General features: G+C 53.5%; 1 protein-coding gene across 1 annotated transcript in view; it reads left to right on the top strand.

The window, feature by feature from the left end:
• The first annotated feature begins 2,250 nt into the window (after window positions 1-2,250).
• LOC119976616 (alkaline phosphatase-like) overlaps window positions 2,251-21,991 on the top strand; it is a 75,964-nt gene continuing 56,223 nt past the window's right edge. Inside the window, exon 1 of the mRNA XM_038817233.1 lies at window positions 2,251-2,336. Within this exon, the coding sequence (XP_038673161.1) occupies window positions 2,261-2,336 (76 nt within the window). The 5' untranslated portion in view covers window positions 2,251-2,260. The remainder of the gene's footprint in view (window positions 2,337-21,991) is intronic.

Raw genomic sequence — 21,991 nt, 5'->3', positions numbered from 1 at the left:
CATGATAGATGTTAGAAGCTCATGGACCTGGGAGTGCCTGCATATGTAGGTACCTTAGCAACATCCAGTGTACATCACACACCTGTAGGATTCATTGGTGGTGGTCGCAGACCAGTTTTATATGAGCATTAACCTTCCTGTTAATGAAGGCCGCTGTGAGTGTAGTTCATCTGTGTAGTCCATCATACCTTGAGCCAAGAGGAATCCAGCGATGGTGCCAAATCTCTCAGACTGATAGTGTGAGAATGGATAGATTGACTGGCCCTGCTAAAGAGGGCAATGTTTACAACTTTGTGCAATGATTGAGGGTGCCATTTTTTGTTTCTATTGGGCCCCTGGAATGAACCGGGAGTGTGGAAGTTAAGGGCCATGATGAGCTTCACTAACATTAGCATCGGGTGACCAATTCAAAGGGTCTCAGCCTGACCCCCTTTATGGGGCAAAGATCTGTGATGCCTCTTTGGAATGACGCAGTCTTTGATGACACTGCTGTTTCGACCTCTGGAGGTAGCTCATCCTTGCTCTGTACGCCCTTGCTAAGGATATCCTCTGCTCTGTGTTGGCCCCTGCACACAGTTTCCTCTAAAGCCTTCTGCCACCTCCTCATCCAGAAGTTATCCATGCAGGTGGCCCTGACGTTGTTGCTATCCAGATTCCTGGGGGTGCAGCCCCTGCTCTCCTGGGTTCCCTTCCTTACTGTAGAACTTGCCTCCTGAGTAAACAATGGCAGCTAGACACTGTCCGTCTGAAGGGCCACTCTCCAGGTTGCTTTTTGCAACCACTCCACCCCACCCACCCAATCTCAGGCATCCTTACCAAGCACCTAAGTTCCAGCAGCTAGTTGGCACCACAGAGACTCCACCCTGAAGCCCTGACACCTGAACAGTTCCTCCTTGATGCAAAATGTTATGGCCGCCCTGGCCCAGCCTTTCTGTAAAGGCACACTGACTTGCCCAATGGCTGCTGCTAAATGCAGCAAGGGCCTGAGATGTCCCTCTGATACACCTGGAGCCGCTCTGTTGCTCTGTGGCCCAGGTGACCACCTATCCCAATGGGCCTCAACCCATTCACCATGTGATATAAAAGTCTTGGGAGAGGCACAGACGTCAGCAATGCTGCTGTTCAGAAATCTGGAAGTACTTTTTGGAACATTGGAATGCGCCCTTAAAATACTGACCAGTAGTTACACGTACTTTAATGACCTTAGTTGGTCCCACATACTAGTCCCACATGACCTGCCATCAACCGTTTGTAAAAGCTGGTCCTAGTGTGGTGACGTAGTAATTCCATGCCAATTTCCATGCCAATGCGCCACCATTTAATATTTCACCCCAACCTCTCCTTCAAGGCTATCTACAAAGGGGTCAGAAAACCCCAGCTTTGGGTATGATAATAACAAAAATTCACAGACTTCCTTAACTTTAACAAAGCTGGACACCAAGGTTGCAGCAAGATTTGAGATTTATGGAGCATCTTTGATGTTGCGCGGGAGGTAATGTTCAATCCCAGCATGGAATTTCCACACATCTGTCTGTACCAGAGTTGCAGGATAGAAACAGGAATAATGGCGGTTTGTTTGGGTGAGACATGCTTTGTCATTCTTGATGTACAAACTGTGACAAATACGCAATTTTCAGAACTGAATAAAGCTGTCTTGCATCCAGATCAGTAACTCTCAGACGTGGTCTGCTGCCATGGAATTATACCCCCCCCCCCCACCCCCAAGGGGACAACAGGTTCTGACACCCCTCGTGACTCCACACGGACTCTTCACGGAACAAAGTAGGCAGTTGTGTCAAGTGGTTGCTTCATCGAGTTCTCCCCTGTCTTTGCAAGCAAGCAATCCTAATGTGTTCATGCAAAATGAATGCAACCCTTCTGAGCATTTTCCCAATAATGCCACTTTCTAGCCATACGTAAGTAACTGCCCATCTGTCATACTTAATCTCACCACAAAATTTGACATTGCTCTCGTTATCTAATACATTTCTGTCACTGTATTAAGATGTAAGTCCATTACATGACCTACGACCTCAGTTCTGGGAAAAATGTGAGAAGCCAGATATATATGCATTTTTATTATGTTATGAATGTATACTGTGGTATTTATTATCATTTTGCCTGTTGCCACAACGAACATCAGTAACTGCATCTAGACTTTTACTCTGGTACAAAGGTAAATCCACAGTTACACTTAAAAAAAAAAACTGCAGCTGCATAAATAGCTCTCTGCAAAAAGGGAATAGCACAGAGATACAAGATGAAGACTTTGAACTGCCTAGTGAATGCTATACTATTATCCGCTATGGTGTTTGGATCAGGTGCTGTTATCCCAGGTAAAAAAAAATTCAGTTTTCATCTCTTTCCAAAATGCTTTCACTGTATTGATGAAAAGCATTAATATTGTTCTTAGTGTTTAATCTGTTGGAATCTGTTTGTTGTGAAAATTATAATCGCAGTGGAATAATGTCAGAGAGGCTAGCTCTGCGGACCTTGATTTCAGAATTTCCAGTGTTGCCTTAATTCACCAGCATTTTCCGAGCTGTCTGGCCAATATTTGGATGTGACTGTGAAGGCCCTGTGGAGATTCTACATAAATTGGTAATTGTAAGCTAATGGAGATGGAGAGGGGGGCGGGCAATGCTGACGAGAATCGGCACTTGTCTGTTTGTGCATTTATGCTGCAAATTCAATGTAATTGCAAAAAAATTTCCACTGTGCACGCTGTGACACAACTTGCTCCGTAAATCCTTTTAAAAAAATATTTTTATTCAAGACATTTTCCATTTTACAATATACACAACGCGTTCAACTTTATACAATTTTCATAATAAACAAACATCCCACTCTGCATGCCCCATTTAATTTTTGCAACCCCCCCACCCTCCGCTCCATTTGCTGATGACTACCAATTCTTCAAGAAGGGGAAAAACAGCCTCCACCTTGAATAGAACCCCTCCTCTGATCCCCTAATGACATACCTAATTTTCTCCAGATGCAGAAAGTCTGACAGACCTCTCACCCACGTCATGCCATTGGTGGCTCCGGTGCCTGCCACACTAGCAAATTCTTCCTCCGGGCTATCAGGGAGGCAAAGGTCAACACATCAGCTTTTCTCCCCTCCTGCACTCCCGGCTCATCCAATACCCCAAATATCACCACCCACTGGCCCGGCACCACCCTCATCCCTAAATCTCTAACATTATGCACAACCTGGGCAAGAGAGAGGCATTCCCGGTGAACCCGAATGGGGGAGGGACAGAGCTGGAGGGGCTACATTTCAAACTAGCCCAAAACAAATTCCGCTATCTGGGGATCCAGAAAGCCCACGACTGGACAAGGATCCACAAGTGGAATCTGACCAGTCTGGCGGACGAAGTTAAAAAGGACCTACAGAGATGGGATGCACTCGCCCTCTCCCTGGCTGAGAGAGTGCAGACGATCAAGATGAACGTACTGCCGAGGTTCCTCTTCCTGTTTAGATCCACATCGATCTTCAACCCCAAGCCCTTTTTCTTTTTTTTTTTAAATAATTTTTATTGAAATTTTTACAAAATATAAACATCTTAACTCTATTAACAAACAACCTCAAGACCAATACCCCCCCAACTTCAAGAGCAACTTCAAACAAAAGGAAAAAGAAAAAAAACCAAAAGATCACCCAAACAGCAAAAGGGAAAGAGATAGCACCCGCCACATCCCACAGACCCATGTACACAATTCTCCCTCCCCCCAATCCAACCCCCCCTCCCTCCTTCCTCCCCTCCCCCCCCCAACGCCCAGGTTGCTGCGGCTGTCGGCCTATTTCCCTACCGTTCCGCCAGGAAGTCCAGGAAAGGCTGCCACCGCCTGAAAAACCCTTGTACTGATCCCCTCAGGGCAAATTTCACCCTCTCCAATTTAATGAACCCCGCCATATCATTGATCCAGGCCTCCACGCTCGGGGGCCTCGCATCCTTCCATTGGAGCAAAATCCTCCGCCAGGCTACTAGGGACACAAAGGCCAGAACACCGGCCTCTATCGCCTCCTGCACTCCCGGCTCCACTGCCACCCCAAAGATTGCGAGTCCCCAGCCTGGCTCGACCCTGGATCCTACCACCCTCGACACCGTCCTTGCTACCCCCTTCCAAAACTCCCCCAACGCTGGGCACGCCCAAAACATATGGGCGTGGTTCGCTGGGCTCCCCAAGCACCTAGCACACCTGTCCTCGCCCCCGAAAAACCTACTCATCCTTGACCCAGTCATGTGGGCCCTATGCAGCACCTTGAACTGTATGAGGCTAAGCCTCGCACAGGAAGAGGAGGAATTCACTCTCTCCAGGGCATCCGCCAACGTCCCCTCCTCAATCTCCTAACCCAGCTCCTCTTCCCATTTACCCTTCAGTTCCTCCACCGAGGCCTCGTCTACCTCCTGCATTACCCGGTATATGTCCAAAATCCTCCCTCCTCCAACCCACACCCCTGAGAGCACCCTGTCCCGTACCCCACGCGGGGGCAACAAGGGGAACCCCTCCATCTGCCGCCTGGCAAACGCCCTAACCTGCATGTACCGAAACATGTTCCCCGGGGGGAGCCCAAACTTCCCCTCTAACTCCCCCAAGCTCGCGAACCTCCCCTCCACAAACAGGTCCCTCAACCTCCTAACCCCTGCCCTGTGCCAGCCCATAAATCCGCCATCAATGCTCCCTGGGACAAACCGATGGTTCCCCCGTATCGGGGCCTCCATCGAGCTCCCCATTTCTCCCCTGTGCCGTCTCCATTGCCCCCAAATTTTGAGGGTAGCCGCCACCACCGGGCTCGTGGTATACCTCGTTGGAGGGAGCGGCAACGGCGCCGTTACTAGCGCCTCCAAGCTCGTGCCCACACAAGACGCCGCCTCCATCCTCTTCCATGCTGCCCCCTCCTCGTCCATTACCCACTTACGCACCATCGCTGCGTTGGCAGCCCAATAGTACCCACAGAGGTTGGGCAATGCCAGCCCCCCCCTATCCCTGCCACGTTCCAGGAACACTCTTCTAACCCTCGGGGTCCCATGTTCCCACACAAATCCCGTGATACTCCTGTTGACCCTCCTAAAAAAGGCCTTCGGGATAAGGATGGGAAGGCACTGGAACAGGAACAAAAACCTCGGGAGCACGCTGCCTCCCCGCCAGTGACAACGGTAACATATCCCACCTCTTAAACTCCTCCTCCATCTGCTCCACCAACCTTGTGAGGTTGAGCTTGTGCAGGGCTCCCCGCCACCTGGACCCCTAGGTACCTGAAGCTCTTCCCTGCCTGCTTCAATGGGAGCCTACCAATCCCCTCCTCTTGATCCCCCGGATGTACCACAAACACCTCACTCTTGCCCAAGTTCAGCTTATACCCCGAGAAACCCCCGAATTCACTAAGAATCCTTATCACCTCCGGCATCCCCCCCACCGGGTCCGCCACATACAGCAACAGGTCGTCCGCGTACAGCGACACTCGATGCTCCTCCCTACCCCGCACCAGGCCCCTCCAGTTCCCTGACTCCCTCAATGCCATGGCCAGGGGCTCAATTGCCAACGCGAAGAGCAAGGGGGACAGGGGGCACCCCTGTCTCGACCCCCGGTACAGCCGAAAGTACTCCGACCTACTCCTATTTGTGGCTACACTCGCCATCGGGGCCTCGTAGAGCAGCCTCACCCACCGGATAAACCCCTCCCCAAACCCAAACCTCTCCAACACCTCCCACAAATACTCCCACTCAATCCTATCAAAGGCCTTCTCCGCATCTAATGCCACCACTATCTTCGCCTCCCCTTCCACAGCCGGCATCATAATAACGTTGAGGAGCCTTCGTACGTTTGCCTTCCCTTCACAAACCCCGTCTGGTCCTCATGAATGACCCCGGGCACACAATCCTCTATTCTAGTGGCCAGGATCTTTGCCAGCAGCTTAGCATCGGCGTTCAGCAGCGAAATCGGCCTATATGATCCGCACTGCAGAGGGTCCTTGTCCCACTTCAGGATCAAGGAAATCAGCGCCCGTGACATAGTTGGGGGCAAAGCCCCCCCCCCCCTCCCTTGCCTCATTAAAGGTCCGGACCAACAGGGGGCCCAACAGGTCCAAATACCTTTTATAAAATTCCGCCGGAAACCCGTCCGGCCCCGACGCCTTCCCCGACTGCATGCTCCCTATCCCTTTGACCACCTCCTCCAGCTCGATCGGCGCCCCTAGTCCCTCCACCTGCTCCTCCTCCACCCTCGGGAATCGCAGCTTGTCCAAGAAGCGCCCCATTCCACCCCCCTCCACCGGGGGCTCCGACCGGTACAGTTCCCCATAGAAGTCTCTGAAGACCCCATTAACATCTACTCCCCTCCGCACCACCTTCCCAGCCCTATCCGTCACTCCCCCAATCTCCCTGGCCGCGTCCCGCTTTCGGAGCTGGTGTGCCAGCATCCTGCTCGCCTTCTCCCCGTATTCATACACCGCCCCCTGTGCTTTCCTCCACTGAGCTTCCGCCTTTCTGGTAGTCAATAGGTCGAATCTGGCCTGGAGGCTACGCCTCTCCCCCAGCAATCCCTCCTCTGGAGCCTCCGCGGGATCTCCTATCCACCCGCACCATCTCCCCTATCAGTCTCTCCCTCTCCCTCTGCTCCCCCCTCTCCCTATGGGTTCGAATGGAGATCAATTCCCCCCTCATCACCGCCTTCAATGCCTCCCAGACCGTCCCCACTCGAACCTCCCCGTTATCATTGGCCTCAAGGTACCTCTCGATACACCCCCGAACCCTCTCGGCCACCTCCTCATCTGCCAGCACCCCCACCTCCATGCGCCAGAGCGGACGTTGGTCCCTCTCTTCCCCCAGCCCGAGGTCCATCCAGTGCGGGGCATGATCTGAAATGGCAATGACGGAGTATTCCACTTCCTCCACCCTCGACACCAACCCCCTGCTCAGGACAAAAAAAATCAATCCTCGAGTAAGCCTTATGTACGTGGGAGAAAAACGAGTGCTCCCTGGCCCTTGGCCTCACAAACCTCCAGGGGTCCCCCCCCCCCCCCCCCCACAAATCTGGTCCATGAAGCCCCTCAGCACCTTAGCCGCCGCCGGCCTCCTACCCGTCCGGGACTTGGATCGATCCAATGGGGGATCCAGTACTGTGTTGAAGTCCCCCCCCATGATCAGGCCCACCACCTCCAGGTCCGGAATGCGGCCCAACATACGCCGCATAAACCCCGCATCGTCCCAATTTGGGGCGTAAACATTCACCAACCCACTCCCCCTGCAGCTTACCACTCACCATCACATATCTCCCCGCCACTGTCAGCCAACACATTTAACGCCTCAAACGACACCTTCTTCCCCACCAGGATCGCCACCCCCCCCCCTACTCTTCTCATCCAGCCCTGAGTGAAATACTTGGCCCACCCATCCCTTCCTGAGCCGAACCTGGCCCGCCACTCTCAGGTGTGTCTCCTGGAGCATGGCCACATCCGCCTTCAGTCCCTTCAGGTGCGCAAATACCCGGGCCCGTTTGACCGGCCCATTCAGCCCCCTCACATTCCAGGTTATTAGCTGGGTCCGAGGGCTCCCTGCCCCCCTCCCCTGCCGATTAGCCATACCCCATCCCTTGCCCACCCCCGGCCAGCGTCCCCCGCTCTGCCAGTTTCCCATGGCGGCAACTCCCCCCCCTCCAGCACCCCCTGCGTCCTCCAGCTCCTTCCTGACCGTTTCAGCAGCAACCCGGTACCCCCCCTCCCCACCCCCCCCCCTTCCCCCCCCCCCCCCCCCCCAGGCTAGGACCCCTCCTAGCCGCGCCCCTCCCTCCACAGCACTCCCGTGAGCCAGCTAACTTCTGCTGACCCCGGCGACTCCCGCCACACCTTCGGCTCCTCCCCACGTGGGACTGCCCCTCCTCCATTGTGCCCGTCAACGGGTCCTCCCTCCCCCAGCTCTTGCGCGGAAAAAGAAAACAGCCAGCAACGACCCGCGCTTCTCAGCCCCGGCCCCGCCCCCACCATCTCCCAGCGCAGGAAACCCGCAGAAAGCCCGCGCTTTCGCCCTGCCGGGCCCCGCCTCCTCCAGGGCCACTCCCCTTGTCAGTCCCCCCCACCAGCTCCCCGAACTCCCCGTTTACCCCTCTGCCCGAACCCGTCCACCCGATCCCTGCTTAAAAACCCATATAGAAAAAACAGTACGACATCACCCCACCCACCCTAAGGCCAACCCACTTCTTACACTAAACCAAGCAAATGCAAATACAGTATTATACACATCCCCCATCCTAGACCCTCAGTTTGAGTCCAATTTCTCGGCTTACACAAAGGCCCACGCCTCCTCCGGGGACTCAAAATAATGGTGCCGATCCTTATAGGTGACCCACAGAGGCGCCGGCTGCAACATGCCGAACTTCACACTCCGTCTGTGGAGCACCGCCTTCGTCCGGTTAAACCCGGCTCTCCGCCTCGCCACCTCCGCACTCCAGTCCTGGAAGATTCGCACCTCCATGTTCTCCCACTTGCTGCTCCGCTCCTTCTTGCCAAGGCCTTTTTCCTTAGGCAGATAAAATGTTCATGGCGTTTGTGTTGGGGGGTAAGAACCCAAGGATCTCTAAATCGACACTGCAAAGGAGGAAAAATATGGGCTGACTGGCCCTGCCGAATCTACAATACTACCAACCGGGCAGCCACAGCCAAGAGGGTGAGGGGATACGTGAACCCAGTATGGAATGGGTGAGGCTGGAGGAGTCCTCCCACAAGGGCATGACCCTCCAAGCCCTCGTCACTGCAGTGGTCCCATCCCCCCCCCCCCCCCCCCCCCCCCCCCCCCCCCCCCCCGACAAAGTACACATCCAGCCAGTGGTGGTTTTTCCACACTGCAGACATGGAACCAAATGAGGCAGCATTTCGGTCAAACCAATATGTCCTCCATGGCCCCCTGCGACAGTCACAAATTCCCACCAGCAATGCTCGACGCCATCTTCAACAAAAGGAGACAGGAGGGGGGATGCTAGCAGTCAGGGACTTTTACATAGAGGAGAGACCAGCGTCCCTGGGCGAACTGACGGAAGGTCTGGAATTACCAACAGGACAGGAACTTCGGCACCTTCAAATTAAACATTTTCCCTGCAAGGAGATGGCAAAGTACCCCAGGGCCCTGAGAGACACATTACTGGAGGAACTAATAAACACTGACAGTAAGCGGGGGGGGGGGGGGGGGGGGGGGGGGGGGGACTATGGACGGTTACTGGATAGGGCAAGAATATCACTGGACGAAGCCAGATGACAATGGGAGGACGAACTGGGACGGAAGTAGGTTGGGGACTCTGGAACAAGGTGCTGAGTAGAGCCATCTCCACCTCCTCCTGCGCAAGGCTAAGCCTCGTGGATTTCCAAGTGGTGCAGAAAGCTCACCTCAGCAAAAGGTTCTTCCTGGAGGTGAAGGATAATTGCAAACGGTGTCAGGGAGTCCCGGCCAACCACACCCACATGTTCTGGGCTTGCTCCAGATTTGTCGGGTTCTGGACAGCCTTCTTCGATGCGATGTCAAAGGTTGTGGGAGCCGTGCCGAGAGTGGCAGTCTTCAAGGTATCGGACAAGCCAGAACAACATATGGGGAAGCGGGTCGACACCCTGGCTTTTGCTTCTTTAATCGCGCACCGGAGAATCCTGCTCGCTGGCAATCGGCAGCACCACCCACAGCTGCAGACTGGCTTCCAGACCTGTTGGAAGTTCTCTACCTGGAGAAGATCAAATACACCATCCGAGGGTCGGACTTGGGCTTCCACAAACGTGGGGGCAATTCATTGGCCTGTTCCAAGACCTGTTTGAAGCCAATAGTGATTAGGAAGAAAGGGGTGAGCAGGGATCAATGAGGGCAGATAAGATTACAGAACAGGTAGGAACAAGGGGTGGGGGGGGGGGGGGGGGGGGGGGCGGCGACAAGGAAGGAACACAGGGAAGTATCAGGAAGGGACATGGGAAAAGAGCGAGGGGGACAGAGAGCCCCCTCCAATGAAGCCATAGGGGTAACAGCAACAACCAAAAATGAAAGAAAGAATATAAAAGTACAACACCCATGGTGGAAGAAAGGGCCAAGATGGAGCCTGACTATCAACGGGAGGGGGGGGGGAGGAGTTGGAGCAAGGAAAGGGGGAAGGCAGATGTAAGGGATACATTTAAATTTTACATAAGAAATGTCTCAATGTAAAGTTTGTGTTTTTTATATGTCTAATTGTTAAATTATTAAAATTGGAAAATTCTAATGAAAATATTTATAAAATAAAATAAAATGTTGCCTAAACTGGTTCCAGATTTTTATCGAGGCTATCACCACTGGGCTCAGGGTACCTGGCTGGTGTGAATGGAAGAGGTGCCTTCACCAATGCCCGCAGATCCGACCCTGTACAGGAAACTGCCTCCATCCATTCCCATATTTACCCTTCCTCCACGGCCCATCTCTGCACCTTCTGGATGTTTGCTGCCCAATAGGAGTCCATCAAATTCAGATTGCCTACCTCTCTGCAAATACACCCTCCTGAACCAAGGTGTCTTGCCTGTCCAGACAAAGGCCGAAATTAGCTTATTAATCTTCCCAGAGAAGAATTTAGGGAAAAATATCCGGAGACTCTGGAAAATAAATGTTTGGGAAGACCATCATTTTCACCTTTGAACCTGCCCTGCCAACGATAGCGGCGGAGCATTCCATCTCTTCAAATCCCCCTCACCCCTTCTACCTGCTGGTCAAGTTCAACTTATGCAACAATGCCCAGTCGTGAACTACCTGTATTCCCATTCTACCCGGTCGAACTGCATCCATGGAGGTTACGACCTCTGGCTCCGAACCAAACAGGACTGAAATCACCACATTCAATACTCTCCTTGTATTGGCCAACAATTGTCGGCCCTTCACAAACCCCGTCTGATCCTCAGCTACTATCCCCAGCAGACATTCCTCCAAGCGTGTTTCCAGCACCTTGGCCAACAACCTTGCAACAGCATTTAATAGAGATATGGGCCGGTATGTCTCCCACTCCTCTGGATCCTTATCCTTTTTCAGGATCCGAGAGATAGAAGCCTGTGCCACTGTGGTCAGTAACTCGCCCCGGAATAACAAATCATTAAACATCCCCATTAAATGAGGCCCCAGATCCGTCGCAAATTTTAAATAAAATTTTACAGGGGATCCATCTGGGCCCGGAGCTTTCGCAGACTGCATAGGGCAGATGCAGCTCATAATTTCCTCCAGCCTAAGCGGAGCCTCCAGCCCCTGCACTTTCACCTCCACCACCGGAAAGTCTAACCCAGAGAGCCATACTTTACCCACTATAAAAAAGTAAATGCAGGAGTAAACCCAGTGCACAGGTGAGAAAAATAACTCCTTCCGTCTTGAATGCCTAAACCTCCACTGATCCACTCCCACTCCCGTCCCCCCCACCCCAATCTGTTCCATGAGCAACTCCTCTGTTGTCCCCAATATCTTCAGGGATTTTAGGCATGACCTATCCAGTCTTGGGGCAAGCACATAATTAAAATCCCTCCACACACCCCCACCATCACCACACCCCCCATAATCAGCCGCATAAATCTAAATCCAGGGCCATCACCAGCACCATCTTCATAAACTCCGTTTCCTCCTAATTGGATGTGTACACATTCACTAAAACCACTGGGGTCCCCTCCAGCCTTCCACTCTCCATCACTTATCTACCACCCCCCCCCCCCCCCCCCCCCCCCCCCCCGGATCTCCCACTATAGTCCCTCACTGAAAAGGCCACCCTCTTATTAATAAGCACTACAGTTCCCCTCGTCTTCGCATTGAATCCTGAATTGAACACTTGTACCGTCCACACTTTCCCCAACCTCATTTGATCCCTAATTCTCAAGTGAGTCTCCTGTAAATAAACTACATCCTCCTTCAAGCTCTTTCAATGGGCAAACACCCAAGATCTTTTAATCGGCTTGTTCAATCCCCTCACATTCCAAGTGACCAGTCTGTTTGGTAGCCTCATGAGACCCCCCTCCCCCACCCTGATCAGCCATATCCTAGTCTTAAGGGAATCTCACAGGGCCCTGCCTCACCCAGCTTCCAGGCACACCCAAGATGGCTGCTGCCACCACCCCATTGCTCAACTGAGACCTTCACCATCAGCAGCCCCCTTCCCCCCAATCCCATCCCCTACCCCCCTTTCCCCCCCCCCCCCCCCCCGCACCACCGGCCCTCCCACCAAGTACCCTTCCTCTGCCCACCAACCCCTCCCACAGGGAGACAGGGAAGAGAGGGTGGCTAAACAACAGCTATTCGACTCCATACTGGACGTACACCGGCGATACTCCAAGGCCCTGACCATAGAGCTCCTGGTGGAGAGGACAAAGCTACAAATGGACTTTGACCTGCTCACCACGAGGAAAGCAGTGCACCAACTCCGCCAGGTATGGGGGACCCTGTACAAACATGGAGACAAAGCCAGCTCACTGCTGGCTCAATAGCTGAGAAAGGAGGCAGCCAAGAGGGTAATAGCTCAGATTAGAGACAGCAACGGCAACCTAGTAGTGGAGCCGGAAAAGGCCAACGGGCATTTGAGGCCTTCTACCGGGGCTGTACACCTCCGAGCCCCAGCAGGAGACTTGGGGATGAAACAGTTCCTCAATGGACTAGACATGCCAGTCGTGGAGGAGGATAGGAAATGGGGGCTGGAAGCACACTAGAACTGGGAAAAGTCATGGAGAGTATTAACTCCATGCAGGCGGGGAAGGCACTGGGACCAGACGAGTTCCTGACGGACTTCTGCAAAACATTTGTGACAGCATTTACCCCACACCTGCGAGAGATGTTCACAGACTCGTTGGCGAGGGGCACCCTGTTGCCTACGCTAGCACAAGCCTCAATCTCACTGATACCCAAGAAAGACAAAGACCCAACAGAATGCGGGTCCAATAGACCCATTCCACTGCTAAACGTGGATGCGAAAATACTGGCCAAGGTCCCAGCCAGGACACTGGAGGATTGTGTACCAGGTGGGGAGATGGGCCGAGCACGCACAGTTCATCCATTTTCACATCTTCAGGGCGGGAACTGGCCCTCTGCACGTGCGCAGAACAGAAAGAGGAAGAAAAGTGAAATAGCACAAAACAGCAGGTCAGTTGTTTTTGATTCCCTGTACCTGTTTTTTGGAGGGATTTTGGTGCCCAAACCCTGTAAGTTGATTTAGAGAACGTTCGCCCGACGGAGACATGTCAAAAGTGTCGACGAAGAAGATCCATGTGAAAATGGCTCAGGAGGGTAGCCTGTCAAAAGAAGTTGCAGGAAGATGGCTGCCGCGCCCATTACATCAGACACACTGGCTGTGGTGATGTGCAGGAGCTGGAAAAACTCAACAAACAGATGGATAGGCAGTTCGAGCAGCAGGGCAAGGACATAAAGGAATAATTTAAAGCCACTGTTAACAGACTCTGGGCCTGATTCACCATCATCTTGGAAAGACCTTGAATGTGGTGAAAGTGCAATGTTGAAGGGTGTGCAGGAGGCCTTGTCGCAACATGAGGGACGGTTCACCTCACAGGAAGCAGAGTTGCTGCTCGTGGCAGAGAGCAACAAAGGCCTGAAGTTAAAAGTAGAGGATCTGGAGAACAGGTCAAGGTTGAGCCTTAGGTTGGTGGGGCTGCCAGAGGGAGTGGAGAGCTCGAAGCCAAACAAGTATTTTTCAGTGATGTTCTCTCGTCTGGTGGGAGGGAATGAGTTGTTCTCCCCTCCCGAGTTTGATAATGCTCATCGGGCACTCCAGCAGGTGACGAGGCCGAATGTGCCACCCTGGGCAGTGATTATCCGCTTTTGCAGCTGTCAAAGGAAGGAGAGAGGGTCTTGGAGCGGGCGAAAAAGATCCAGAACATTGACTGTGATGGGCACACTGTGCGGATATATCAGAGCGTTGGGACTGAGCTGGCGGAGAGATGTGTGGCCCGCAATAAAGCAAAAGCAGTATTTTAGAGCAAGGGTGTACGATTTGGGATGGTGTACCCAGCCTGATTGCAGAAGGTCAGTGGACTCAAAAGATTACTTTTTAGACACCCCAGAGATGGCAGAGGCTTTCATCAGAGAAAAGAAGCTAGGCCGATCTGAGGAGGATTGCTTGGCACTCTATATATGAAGGGGGTGTTTGTACAGTGTATTTATGCCCTTTTGTTATGTTTTTGTTCTGTTGGGGGTTGGCGTGGTTAGAAGGGGCGATTGCAATGGTTCTTGGTGAGGAGAGAAGCTTGTTAATGCTGTTGGGGTTTGGGTATGTTGGTGGGGGAGATGGGGAGTAGGTCAGGAAGGATGGGGCGGTTGTTGTTTTTGTGGGGGTATTGGAGGGGGGGACCCTGGATGGGGGCCACTTTGCTACGGTAAGGAGAGGGGAAGTTTAGTGAATGGGAGTGGAGTGGGGGAGATCTCAAATAAGTATCTCCTCTCCACCCAGATCACAAGCCTTCTCTGCATCCGTAGAAACAATATCATCCGGCACCCGCCCCACTGACGGAGTCATAACCACATTCAACAGCCTCCTGTTGTCACTGGAGAGCTATCCACCTTTTACAAAATCCTCAGCAAGCACCCTTGCCACGCACCCTCCCCGCCACCAACGTAATCAGCATTTTCACGTCTGTGTTCAACAACAAAATGGGCTTATACAACCCACACTCCAATGGATCCTTCCCCTTCTTCGGGATTGGCGTGATCAACGCCTGTGTCAGTGTCTCTGACAGCTCCCCCTTCACCAATGCCTCACTAAACATGTCCCTCCTGACTGTGACTGCCTCAATAATAATATTCTTTATTAGTGTCACAAGTAGGCTTACATTAACCCTGTGATAAGTCACTGTGAAAAGACCCTCGTTGCCACATTCGGACACCTGTTCGGGTAGACTGAGGGAGAATTCAGAATGTCCAATTCACCTAACAGCACATCTTTCAGGACTTGTGGGAGGAAACCGGAGCACCCGGAGGAAACCCACGCAGGCACAGGAGAACGTGCAGGCTCCGCACAGACAGTGACTGGAATCGAACCTCGGACCCTGGAGCTGTGAAGCAACAGTGCTAACCGCTGTGGTACCGCACTGCCCAACCAGGGCTCGGAGACAGTCACCCAGCAAATGGGATGCTTGCTGGCTCCCAAACTCCCCTCCTGTCTGCTGTGGCCTCCTGCTGTTGCCATGACGCTATTCTGCTGCCCGTGGAGACTGCTTTTGAAGTTCATGATGAGGCACCATTGGGCATGATGCACACCTAGCCCTGCCAGACTTGCCCAACCAATTTGGCCGTGATTCAGCGTGGCAGCCAGCGTATTATCGCAAGTTCTAATTGGATGTTGGCTGGAACAGGATTTGCGGCCCCTTCTGGTCCTGCCCACCGAACACAACCGGCAAGGGTGAAATTCTACCCTATGGGTCGTTACAGACATAGCTGAGGTACAGGAATTTGAATCATTTTCTTTTAATTGTATTGTCTGTCTGTTGTAATATAGTTTGTTTTTCTTGTTTAATAAATGCTTTATTATTTTGGTCAAAACTTCAGCATCAGACTCCTGTGAATTTGTTCAGTAACTGCCCTCCACAGTTTCTTTAGAAAATGTTCGGATATCTCAAGCTGGGTTTCACTCTGGAATCTGACTTGTCCAATATTGCCATCAGATGGGATTGTAGCAGTGTGGAAGTCATGCAAAAAAGATATTCTCACCAACCAATTTTTAATTTATTTTTTCTATGCAAACACCAAACTTATCTCTGAAACCTTACTAAATACTCCGAACATTAACGATCGTGTCTATACCTCATTGAAATATGTTTTGTGTTTGGGGCTATAGTTGTCCTCACCTTGTCACATCTTTTAATGAACTCCATACAATCAAAATATGTATTTTATTCATAGTGTGAATTTCCCCTTTTTCCCTTAGTGGTACTTGGAGTGCAAAAATATGTTCTTTTGAAATAAATCCAATCTGAATAACTTGTAATCTTGCTGAAACTGCAATTTCCTCCACTTAAACCTCAGGAAGACTGAAGGCATCAACTTTAGATTCCAACACAAAATCTACATCCATTATATTGCTCTATTCCTCATCTCCCATCCATGCCACAGTGTAGATATATTCACCTCTACTCAGCCTCAATCAAATTATGGCAGCTTCTGATTGGAATGGTGAGAAAAGGGGGGAATGATACAAACCTATGCTATCGGCATTTGTTGAGGCATAACAGAGGTTATTACCTAATCAAATGCAGTTATTCTTTGTTGAAAACCAGATAAACTGTCCACTCAGTTATTCCTCTTTGAGGTAAGACAGATGAAATACAACATTTCCTTCACCTATATTAGCATCCTGCACGGAGATTAGTTTGAACAGTATAAATCCAGTTCCTAATGAACAATAAACTCGGAACTTCCAGTTGCAGCGATGCGGAGCTAAGCCGCACGTTCGGTAGCTCCCGCTATTTTTGGACTTTCGGGCTCTTTTAAGGGCCCGCAGCGGTGCTGGTTGGACTTTTTCCCTGGTGGGAACACATCCACTGTGCTCATCTGCTGGTGGATGGACTGGACCAGGAGCGGGGCGGTCAAAAAATTGGCTTTGGAGCAGAGAAAGGTGCGAGACAGGAAAAACAAGATGGCGGCGGGCGGGGAAGCAGCAGCAGCGTGGCAGCAGTGGGCACAGGAGCAGCAGGAGCTGCTCCATCGCTGCTTCAGAGAGCTGAAAGCTGAGACCCTGGAGCCGTTTAAGGCCTCGCTGGACAAGCTCATGGCGACTCAGGCGGCTCAGGGTGCGGAGATCCGGGAGCTACAGCAAAAGGCCTCGGAGAGCGAGGACGAACTCATGGAGCTGGCAGTGAAGGTGGAGTCGCACGAGGCGCTTCACAAGAAATGGCTGGCAAGGATGGAGGAGATGGAGAACTGCTCCCGTCGGAAGAACCTGCGGATTTTGGGCCTCCCGGATGGGCTGGAAGGTTCGGATTTGGGGGCCTACGTGGTTGTGATGCTGAATTCGTTAATGGGCGCGGGGTCGTTCCAAGGACCCATGGATCTGGAGGGGGCCCATCGAGTGCTGTTGAGGAAGCCCAGGCCGAACGAGCCGCCTAGGGCGGTGCTGGTCAGTTTTCACCGCTTCGTTGACCGTGAGTGTGTGCTGAGATGGGCGAAGAAGGAAAGGAGCAGCAAGTGGGAGAATGCAGAGATCAGGAAGTATCAGGACTGGAGCGCGGAGGTGGTGAAGAGAAGGGCTGCTTTCAATTGGGCGAAGGGAGTGCTTCACAGGAAGGGGGTGAAGTTTGGCCTGTTACAGCCGGCTCGCTTCTGGGTCACTTACAAGGACCGCCAGCTCTACTTTGACTCTCCGGAGGAGGCCTGAGCCTTTGTCCAGGCAGAGAAGTTGGACTCGAACTGAGGACTGGGGGGGGCTGGGGAATGATATACATAGTCCGGAGGCTCTGTCCTCCTTGGTATCCTTTCGTTTTTATTGGCTGTGTTTGATGTTGCCTTTTCGCTGTTCTGCTTTTTCGCTTTTTGGGGCTGTTATTTATTTATTGGGGTGCTTTTTAGTTTTTTCACTGGAGGAGGGTTGGGGAGCTGTTCGCGGTCCCGCTGGATCAGGTGCCCGTCTTTTTCCCGCGTGTCGGGTCGGGGGGGCGGGGCTTGGGATGGAAGCGCGGGCTTTCTTCCCACGCTGGAGGAGGAGGGGGCGGGGCCGGCACTTGGAGGGGGGATTGGTGGTTGTGTTGCATCGGGGGGGGGGGGTCGTCGGGATGGCGGGAGCAGCCGGGGTCAGCAGGAGTCGGCTGACTTACGAAAGTACAATGGTTGGGGTAACGCAGCTAGGGGGGACCCTAGCTTGGGGGGTGTGGGGGGGTGGTGGGGGGGCTCGGGTGGGAGAAGTAGGGGGGTACCAGGTTGCTGCTGCAGGGGCCGTAGGGAAACGGCTGGTGAAGGGGGAGGCTGGAGGGGGGAGGGGGGTCTGCCACCGTGGGGAACGGGCCTGGGGGGTTCTCTGGGCATGTGGTGAGCCGAGGAAGAGCTATGGCTGACCGGCGCAGAGGAAGGGGGAAGACCCCCCAGATTCGGCTGGTCACATGGAACGTGAGGGGGCTGAATGGACCGGTGAAGCGGTCCCGGGTCTTGGCACATTTGAAGGGGCTGGGGGCGGACGTGGCTATGCTCCAGGAGACGCACCTTAAGGTGGCGGATCAGGTGAGGCTGAGAAGAGGCTGGGTGGGGCAGGTGTTTCACTCGGAGCTTGATGTGAAGAATCGAGGGGTGGCGATCTTAGTTGGCAAGAGCTTGTCGTTTGTTGCGTCCAATGTGGTGGCGGACAGTGCAGGTAGATACGTAATGGTGAGTGGTAGACTCCAGGGGGAGCGGGTGGTTCTGGTCAATGTGTACGCCCCCAACTGGGACGATGCGGGCTTCATGCGGCAAATGTTGAGCCGGATCCCGGACCTGGAGACGGGGGGTTTAATCTTGGGAGGGGACTTTAACACGGTGTTGGATCCGGCTCTGGATCGTTCGAAGTCTAGGATGGGTAAGAGGCCGGCGGCGGCCTCGGTGCTGAGGGGGTTCATGGATCAGATGGGAGGGGTGGACCCTTGGAGGTTTTTGAGGCCGGGTGGTAGGGAGTTCTCCTTTTTCTCCCATGTCCACAAGGCTTATTCCCGGATTGACTTTTTTGTTCTCAGCAGGGCGCTAATCCCGAGAGTGGTGGGGGCGGAGTATTCGGCGATAGCCATATCTGACCATGCTCCGCATTTGGTAGACCTGGAGCTGGGGGAGGGGAAGGATCAGAGCCCGCTATGGAGGTTAGATGTGGGGCTTCTGGCAGAGGAGGAATTATGTGGGCGGGTCCGTAGGGGTATAGAGGGGTATTTGGAAGCCAATGACAACGGGGAGGTGCAAGTTGGGGTGGCTTGGGAAGCGCTGAAGGCAGTGGTTAGAGGGGAGCTGGTATCCATTCGGGCGTACAGGGAGAGGGGGAGAGGGTTGAGAGGGAGAGGCTGGTGGAAGAAATGGTAAGGGTGGACAGGAGGTATGCGGATGTCCCGGAGGAGGGGCTTTTGAGGAAGCATCGCAGTCTCCAAGCGGAGTTTGATATACTGACCACCCGGAAGGCGGAGGCACAGTGGAGGAGGGCGCAGGGGGCGGTATATGAGTATGGGGAGAAGGCAAGTCGGATGCTGGCCCACCAGCTCCGGAAGCAGGAGGCAGAGAGAGAGATAGGGGGATTCACAGAGGCAGGAGGGAACTTGGTGCGGGGTGGCAGGGACATTAATGGGGTGTTCAGATCCTTTTACGAGGGGCTGTACTGGGCAGTGCCCCCTACGGAGGTGGTTTTGATGGACCGCTTTCTGGATAGGCTGGAGTTCCCAAGAGTAGAGGATGAGCGGGTGGAGGGTCTGGGGGCCCCAATCCAGTTGGAGGAGCTGATGGAAGCGCTGGGGAGCACGCAGACAGGGAAATCACCGGGACCTGACGGGTTCCCGGTGGAGTTTTAGAAGAAGTTTTCAGATCTGCTGGGCCCGCTGCTTGTGAGGACCCTGACTGAGGCGAGGGAAGGGGGGGGCTCTGCCCCCGACGATGTCTAGAGCAATAATTTCACTGATCCTGAAGCGGGATAAGGACCCCCTCCAGTGTGGGTCTTACAGGCCGATTTCACTCCTCAACGTAGATGCAAAGTTGTTGGCGGAGGTACTGTCCAGAAGGGTGGAAGATGTGGGCCCGATGGTTATCCATGAGGACCAAACGGGGTTTGTGAAGGGGAGGCAGCTGAATGCCAATGTACGGCGCTCCTTAATGTTATGATGATGGCGTCGGCGGCTGGGGAGGCGGAAATAGTAGCATCGATGGATGCGGAGAAAGCTTTTGACAGGGTGGAGTGGGGCTACATGTGGGAAGTGCTGAAGAGGTTCGGGTTTGGTGAGGGATTCATCAGCTGGGTGAGGTTGCTGTACAGTTTCCCGGTGGCGAGTGTGGTGACGAATGGGAGGAGGTCGGAGGACTTTCGGCTTTCCTGGGGGACGAGGCAGGGGTGCCCCTTGTCTCCCCTGCTCTTCGCGTTAGCGAGGGGGGGGGGGGGGGGGGGGGGATGCCAGAGGTGTTGAAGATACTTGTGGAGTTTGGGGACTTTTCGGGCTACAAGCTCAACGTGGGGAAGAGTGAGCTGTTTGTGCTGCACCTGGGGGACCAGGAGAGGGAGATAGGGGAGCTCCCGTTGAAAAGGGCGGAGAGGAGCTTTAGATATCTTGGGGTCCAGATAGCTAGGAGCTGGGGGGCCCTGCACAGGCTAAACTTTTCGAGGCTGGTGGAACAGATGGAGGAGGGGTTCAGGAGGTGGGACGCGCTGCCACTCTCTTTGGTGGGCAGGGTCCAGTCGGTTAAGATGACGGTGCTCCCGAGGTTCTTGTTTCTTTTCCAGTGCCTCCCCATATTGATTCCGAAGGCTTTTTTCAAGAGGGTGAATAAGAGTATTCTGGGATTCGAGTGGGCGCGGAAGACCCCGAGAGTGAGGAGGGTATTCCTGGAGCGAAGAAGGGAGGCAGGCGGTTTGGCACTGCCCACTGGGCTGCGAATGTGGCAATGATTCGCAGGTGGGTGATGGAGGGGGAGGGTGCCGCATGGAAGAGGCTGGAAGTGGCATCCTGTGTGGGTACGAGTTTGGGGGCATTGGTGACGGCCCCGCGTCCATACCCCCGGCAAGATATTCCATGAGTCCAGTAGTGGTGGCGTCCCTCAAAATTTGGGGGCAGTGGAGGCGGCACAGGGGGGAAGTGAAGGCCTCAGTGTGGGCCCCGATATGGGGCAATCACCGGTTTGCACCAGGGAGAATAGATGGTGGGTTTTTGAGTTGGCATAGGGCAGGCATCAGGCGGATGGGGGACCTTTTCCTCGACGGGAAGTTTGCGACTTTAGAGGAGTTGGAGGGGAAGTGGGGCCTCCCCCCTGGGAATGCTTTCAGGTATATGCAGATTAGGGCGTTTGTTAAGCGGCAGGTGGCGGAGTTCCCGCTGCTGCCGCCTAGGGGGGTGCAGGATAGGGTGCTCTCGGGGACGTGGGTCGGTGAGGGGAGGATCTCGGCGATTTATCAGATGATGCAGGAAGAGGAGGAGGCGTCGGTGGAGGAGCTGGAAGCGAAGTGGGAGGAAGAGCTCGGGGAAGAGATTGACGATGGGACGTGGGCGGACGCCCTGGGGAGGGTGAACTCGTCCTCTTCTTGCGCCTGGCTCAGCTTAATTCAGTTGAAGGGGGCAGGATGAGCCGGTTCTTTGGGGGGGAGGACAGGTGCGGGAGGTGTTCGGGAGGCCCGGCGACCCACACCCATATGTTTTGGGCATGTCCGGCGTTTTAGGGGTTTTGGAAGGGGGTGGCGGGGACTTTGTCCAAGGTGGTCGGTTCCAGGGTGGAGCCGGGCTGGGGGCTCGCGATCTTTGGGGTAGCAGCGGAGCCGGGAGTGCAGGAGGTGAGAGAGGCCGGTACCCTGGCCTTTGCGTCTCTAGTAGCCCGGCGTAGGATTCTCTTACAGTGGAGGGACGCGAAGCCCCCGAGCCCGGAGGCCTGGATCAATGACATGGCCGGGTTCATCAGGCTGGAAAAGGTTAAGTTTGCCCTGAGGGGTTCAGTACAAGGGTTCTTCCAGCGGTGGCAGCCTTTTCTCGATTTCCTGGCGGAGGGGTAGAGGGTGGTCAGTCCCAGCAGCAACCCGGTGTGGGGGGGGGGGGGGGGGGGGGGGGGGGGGGGGTGATCAGGGTTTGTTAAGGGGGTTTGTTTTTGCGACGGTGTTTGTGTTGCTTTTCTTTCTTTCTTGTCTTGTTATTAGTTATTCATTTATTACTTTGTATTGGGGGGGGGGATTTCTTTTTCTGTTTCTGTTTAGTTTTACACCTTGTTTACTTTAACTGTTGGGAGAAAATTTGTTGTTGAAAAATTTGAATAAAAATTATTTTTTAAAAAATGAACAATAAACTCATCCCAATATAGCCAAAAATGGCAATGTCATTCAGAGAAGTTCAATG

This window comes from Scyliorhinus canicula, chromosome 13 (assembly GCF_902713615.1).
Source record: "Scyliorhinus canicula chromosome 13, sScyCan1.1, whole genome shotgun sequence".
NCBI lineage: Eukaryota > Metazoa > Chordata > Chondrichthyes > Carcharhiniformes > Scyliorhinidae > Scyliorhinus > Scyliorhinus canicula.
Note: the sequence above shows the minus strand (reverse complement) of the source record. Positions and strands in the feature narration are given on the sequence as shown.